General features: G+C 46.3%; 2 protein-coding genes across 2 annotated transcripts in view; one reads left to right on the top strand and one right to left on the bottom strand.

The window, feature by feature from the left end:
- The window catches only part of LOC134863836 (cyclin-dependent kinase-like 5), a 50018-nt gene extending 46976 nt beyond the window's left edge, over positions 1–3042 (top strand). The window contains 1 exon segment of the mRNA XM_063882565.1: positions 175–3042. Within this exon segment, the coding sequence (XP_063738635.1) occupies positions 175–525 (351 nt within the window). The 3' untranslated portion in view covers positions 526–3042.
- On the bottom strand, positions 3022–6709 carry LOC134863837 (retinoschisin-like). Its single transcript, XM_063882566.1, has 6 exons — positions 6511–6709; positions 6037–6062; positions 5630–5939; positions 4615–4756; positions 4349–4544; positions 3022–3493 (listed from the first exon to the last, which is right to left on the bottom strand). The coding sequence occupies exons 1-6, from the start codon at positions 6563–6565 to the stop codon at positions 3341–3343; spliced, it is 882 nt and encodes a 293-aa protein (XP_063738636.1). The 5' UTR covers positions 6566–6709; the 3' UTR covers positions 3022–3340.
- Between the last annotated feature and the right edge of the window lie 15 nt (positions 6710–6724).

Consider the following 6724-nt stretch of genomic DNA (forward strand, 5'->3'; position numbering starts at 1 on the left):
GCAAATCCCAGCAACATCATCTTAGACCTCTTTCCAGGAGAGTGCAGTGCTGGAAACTCGCAGGGCTCCAGGCCTCTGGTAGAAACACCTGAGGCATGTTACCTCTCACAGTTTATCGATTTGTTATCTTTTTTTGTCCGCGGTCCTCATCGGTCCTCTTCCTGTCTGTCTCAGAGTCAGCCCCTGAAGTCTCTGCGGAAACTTCTGCACCTCACGTCCTCATCCTCCAACCAGAACGCTCATTCAGACCTGCGCTACCAGCCCAACCCGGCCTCCTCTCAGGGGTTCCCAGAGGGCCGGGGCCACTCGGGGGTCAGCACCCCCCAGCTGAAGAGCCGACAGACTGCCTACCCACTGCCCGGGCAGCTGGAGGCCGGCTGGCACTCGTCGGCTCTGGGTCGCCCAGAAGGAAACCCCTATCCCGAGCAGATGAGCAGCAAGGGGGGCCAGAACGGTCACGGCTTTGGACGGGCCCCCCGGTCCCGAATGCCGAACCTCAACGACCTGAAGGAGACGGCTCTGTGATCGCCCTGCAGACGCCCCCTTAACGTCTTCTTACGTTACACACAACTGCTGACTGCTCACACACACACACACGCACGCACGCGCACACACACACACACACACACACACACACACACACACACACACACACACACACACACACACACACACACAGATCCCAAAACTTTAAACACTGCTTGTGAAACGGGCTACAGCCTTCTGTCTTCATTTTTTATGTTTGATAGTCTTTATACTACTGCTTCTGTAATTCTGATTATGATTTGTATTATAAGGTAAATATATATATATATAAATGGATAGATTACATTTACTTTATGTATTTTTGTTTCTATTGGATATAGAGATATAGTCCTCTGCATAGTATTTCCTGATGAGTATCTGAAGCAGAGTGATGTGATGGAGGTTGTGATTTCACACTGCCGTGTCTTCATCTCATCAAGTGTCTCGCTGTTTGGTGTCTTCTGGTCCCAGACGCTCGGTCAGAGCTGTCTCTAAAATATAGACGAGTTGGGACTGACAATCTGTAACGCTTAGATCTGTTGTCCTTTTTTAAAGGGTTTTTAGGTCATTTTTTAATGCAGCCATTTGAGACACTATGGTGCCATGAACTGAGATGAACAGCGCTCTCTGCTGGAGAAAGGGAGGCACTGCCTCTTTTGTTTCTGACCTGAAATGCACTTACTCACATTCAATACCCACATCTCATGCACTGTATGTGCAAATAATGTTCTCATATATATGATATAAAATAACATATGCACCTTAATCATCCCAAATAAAACACAATAACTAACCGTGTACAGACCCTACTCACGGTCCTCTGGGCAGGAACAGGATCTGAGATTATTCACTGAGCTCTTTTTAATGTAAACCATGGAGGGGGAATCATACAGTGTTTTAAAGTTGATATTAAAGGATGCAATTTATTGTTATGATAAATATCCTCTCTACCAGCACTCAAGGAAGTGTCTGTTGCTTCTCTCTAAACCAGAAAGATTATAAACCCAGTCCCGGTGGTTCTGCTTGTTCAATCAGTTAGAAAACTGTAAATAAAGTTTAGCTGCTGTAGTTACGTATACCACATGGATTTGTACAGTATGTAGATAGATAGAACCGGAGGATGAAGCCCTCTTTATTGTCACATACATGCACACAGCAGAGCACACACAGTGGAATGTGTCCTCTGCATTTAACCCATAGGAGCAGTGGGCAGCTACTGTGCAGCGCCCGGGGAGCAATGGGGAGGGGGGATTGGAGGTGTCTGGTGCCTTGCTCAAGGGCACCACAGCAGGGCCTAGGAGGTGAACTGGGACCTCTCCAAGTAGCAGTCCACTTTCCATATTTTTTCAAGTCTGTACGGGGACTTGAACCGGCGACCCTACGATTCCCAGTCCAAGCCCCTACTTACTGAGCCACTGCTGGACAAGTCTCTGCATTTGACCCATCCTATTGTTAGGAGCAGTGGGCTGCCATTATGTACGGCGCCCGGGGAGCAGTGTCGGGAACGGTGCCTTGCTCAGGGACACCACGGTAACAACTTGGCCCCTATGGACTTTGCCACCACCGCCCTTTTGAGAGGAACTCAAAGCCATTCTGAGTGCAGTGATTCACAAACTTTATTCCTTAATGTCCTTAGGTTATCTATTTTTCAATATGTGTCCAATAAATCTAAATAATTAGTTTACACTTTCAGCTACTTTAACCATGTTGCCACTACTCTAAGCTACTAACTATCACTGTGTCTTTCTTTGAGCTGTGTGCTTTTGTTCATCCATTGCTTTGAGCTAGCTAAATATTTGCCATACTAGATCTTCTTTTATTTGCCAAGGTGCAGTCCAAACAGGTTACCTTCAAACCCATTTATGCATAGGTTTCAAAGTTACTTCTATTTCCCTTGCTTCGATTCACTCACACTTTCCATCCGCTCTGCGTGCCATGCAGCGGCAGGAATCACTGCACGGATTTATCTGATAGCACAAACGGAGCCACTCAGGACTAACTTCAATCAGCCTGAACCCAGAGGCAGGATCTGTTTCTATATCTGGTTCTGTCCAGATGAAGTGCCAGGAGAGGGATAGGCAGAAATGAACGGGAGCTTTTTTAATGTTGCACTTTAAAGAGATGGTATGGCTCAGCAATATTAAACCCCACTGCCTGTAAACTCCTGTTCATCACTGCTCATGGTGTGCAAAGTGTGTGAAGACTCAAACTAGTCGTGGTGCATTCAAGGACCGTGCGCTCTCTTTTCCCCACACGGTAAATGTCTCTGTGAGGGTTATTGTTGTTTGTGAAGGAACACTGTGTATTATATTAATACTGATGTGTGATGTTATCAGCTGTTTAAATGAATCCAGTATGTGCTTTTAATACAGACACAGATCATTAGTAGCATAGCCAGAGTGTGTATCATGAGAGTGTACCCCCCCCCCACACACACACACACAGGTCCATGCTTTACCCTTTTGGTATTTTATGTTTACCAGTTACAGTAAATCTCAATAAAACAAACTCATTCATTTGAAACCTGCAGGACTTTTTATTGTGTTGTTGTTGTTGTAGTTGTTGGTCTCACGTCTTCACTCCTGCACAGATCCTAATGGAACCATGACTCCAGATTACAGGTTTCAGGTGTCCAATTTAGTATTTACAGACTTCAGGACAAATAAATAGTCCATCAAATATGTCGCTCTCCCAGACTCGGTTAGTTAAAGCCTCTCTGAAGACAGACGAGATGAAGGTCCTGATGAAGGGACATGTTGGATCAGGTCTGCAGAGCGGGTTGTGGACCATCAGGATGTGGATTTCTGTGAGTTCTTCAGGAACACTTGCTCATGCACATCAGCAGCTCCAGCCTCAGAGCAATGCGGGTGTGCCAGCCCAGCGGCAGCAGGCGGACGTATCGGGCCACGATGGGGGGGCGCAGCAGGTTCTGTACCGTGGAGGATCGGTCCGAGTTCCCGTAGAAGACCTGAGGAGGAGGGATCCAGTTTCTATCGTTACTCTTTATCATTTTGACTATACTGAGGTATACACTAAACAGGAAACTCTTTTCTGTACCAGCGAAAACTGAAAAGGATCTTTCAATACCAACACTTGTTTACATGTGTACTGTTGTTATATATTGATATCACTTGTTTCCTCATCTCAGACTGATGTCTTCTCGTCTGTGTGTCTGATTGTGTTTCACTTTGCCCTCTGTTGATGGTGACGTTTTACACCTTTAGTTAAAGCTGTTTTAATATGCAGGACTGACTTTTTCTGCATTCTCGGCAAGAAGAGCTTTGTAAAAAGCCTAAATCTGTTTTACCGTGAGTTAGTAAAGTTGGATCAGTGGCAGGATTCATGTGAAACAGCTTTTTGACCTGCAGGCTTCAGGGTACAGATAGTTCTCAGGTTGTTAGGGTTAGCTGACAGTCTCTAACTTAGGGTGAAGCAGATGATGGCTAACTGTGAGCGGGGCGAGGCTCCACATGTCTGACGGCATTCACAGCAAACTCTCAGTAGCTCTGCCTAGCTTTGTAACTCGAGGGTCGCAGGTTCAAGTCCCAATTGGACCAATTAAATGTAGAGAGTGACTGGTATCTTCAGAGGTGCCAGTCCACCTCATGTGCACTGCAGAGGTGCCCCAAAGCGCCAACAAAGACCGGAAACCTCGCCGCTCTTCATAATTGAGGAGGTAAATGTACTTAGTTACTTTCCACGATGGTCTACACCACAATGAAGGAGCAGTAGAACCAGCAGATCACTGAGTTCCTATCAAACAAAGTTTCACTAACATGTGTATGTCTGTTCTGACATTTTCACCATGTCCCCGGTCACTCACCCTGTTGTTCCCTGTCTGGTCCTTGTAGTAGATCCAGTTGAGGGTCTCCATGCTGCGGTACTGGATGCTGTATTTGGTGACCCACTCATCAGCATCACAGCGGCCCTGGCTCAGGATCCCCGACATCACCTGCACCTCCTTCAGGTCGATCTGGATCCACTGGTGCATGTCATTAAACTTGGACAGCCACGCACACCTGATGCAAACACCAGCTTTAGTTTCATATTTAAATCAAATATCATATTTATAAAGGGGTCCGGACATACCCGAAGCCCTGGTTGTTGAGGCGGGCCTTGAGGGGAAGCCAGGAGGAGTACCAGCCCGAGTACTGGTCCTGGTTGGAGCAGCTGATCTGGTCCGAAGTCACAGATCCAGATTCAAAGCCCAGAGCCCGGTGGTATGGACACTCTGTGGACACACAAAGCACGGTGGAGTTAGCACGATAGCCAACTAGCCAGCTGTAGTTAGCTTTGTAATGAGTCTCTATGTGACTTAGGAGCAGGAAGAGGTTTCAGAAGGTCTGGTCAGCAGCAGTCGCAGACTGCCTCTATGTAATAATAAAGTATACTGAGCGGAATTCCTTCATGTATATCAGGTTCAGACCTGAATCAGACTGGTTCTGGCACAGACCTGAATCAGACTGGTTCAGGTTCAGGTTGCATGATGAGGCCACAAGTTTTCTGCAGTATCATGCAGCGAAGGCCTTGCCCTATTTTGGGCTTCCTAATCTGCTCATCACCCTCCTGCAGGTAATCAGATTATCTGTTCGGCCTCTCAGTTCTTTATTTCTTTTATATCTTCATCTCAGATCCAGACCGTGAGGAAGACCATCATGCAGGAGAGACGCGCTGCAGTTCTGCATCAGCAAAACAAGGTCCTCCTGTATGTGTCTCCTCATGAGGAAACGAATACAGTGCCTCGTCACACAGCTGAAACTGCTCTGTTTCTCTGAGAGACTCATGAGAAGGGGGGCTTTTAGAGATATGTGGTTGTAATAGGACAGGGACAAACAGATAAGATCAATATGAGGGCCAGAGGATTTGGCTGTTTATCTTTTATAACATCTTCATGAGAGTCTTCTTTCAGAAAACCTCTAAACACACATCCAGCAGGAGGTGATTTCTCTCACCTCCTGCTGTGGATGTGTCCGTCTGAGTCTGTTCCCCTAACCTCACCAACAGCTAGCATTAGCCTCATTAGCATATTAAAACATATTGTGTGAATGTCAGTAAGGAAGTGGGGAGGTTTCATGGCGATGTCATGAGGGTCATGTGACCTCACCTGGCATGCAGGTGTCCAGCTGAGCATGCGGCAGGGGTGAGGGGGGGAGCAACTCAGGCTGGAGGAGGGGGGGTTTACGTGTCGCTTGTTCAGCAGATTCACAGTCACATGTGCAGGCCTTCACGTTGGACGTCCACGACTCAATGACCTGCTGCTCCTCCTGCAGATCCTCCTCCTGCACCGCCTCCTCCTGCACCGCCTCCTCCTGCAGATCCTCCTCCTGCACTGCCTCCTCCTCGAGATCCTCCTCCTGCCGATCCTCCTCCTGCACCGTCTTCTCCTGCAGATCCTCCTCCTGCACTGCCTCCTCCTGCAGGAGACCCAGGTTAATCCACAGAGCAGATCTCTATCAAACATCCTCCTGATTCCCTTTTTAAAAAATGTAAGTTATAATTATAACTGCTTACCTCCTGAAGCTGCACGGAGATCAGCGCTGAGCCGTGCATCAACGAGAGGCATGAAGACAAATGAAGGAATTAATAAACCATGCACATTAAACAGGATGTGTAATAAAACATGCACATTGTAAGTGGAATTACAGGTGTGCTGTTTTTACTTCACTTTATTTTAGTTATTTTTTAAATGTTTTGTTACTTCTTTGTCATTTTGATTGACTCAAACTCAACATTTAATATCAATTTATAAATTGTGATTTTTACCATCTTTAGCCCTTTGCTAAACTAAAGTGATGAATACTGAAATGCATCAAACACTATAATATAATATAAATCCTTCTGAAACATTTGGCAGACTGAATACTTTTACTGGTTTTACTTTCGTCCCACAGATTCAATATTACCCAAGATACAAAATATAAACCAATGACACATCCTGTAACAGGTGATTGAACATATTTTATGATGTATTGAAGATGTTCTTACCGTGAGAGAGCAGTAGGAAGAGCAGCAGCGCAGCGCGGCGATCAGCGGCCTCCATCGTCCTCTGTCAGCAGAGACTGGTACCTGACGCTACAATGAAGGGATTACTGTAATCCAGGAGGAGATGTTCCTATCTCACTCCTGTTATCTCACACTCTCTATTAACCCTCTCACTCCTGTTATCTCACTCTCTCTATTAACCTGCGGGGATCTCTGC

The sequence above is a fragment of the Eleginops maclovinus genome, chromosome 4 (genome assembly GCF_036324505.1).
Source record: "Eleginops maclovinus isolate JMC-PN-2008 ecotype Puerto Natales chromosome 4, JC_Emac_rtc_rv5, whole genome shotgun sequence".
NCBI lineage: Eukaryota > Metazoa > Chordata > Actinopteri > Perciformes > Eleginopidae > Eleginops > Eleginops maclovinus.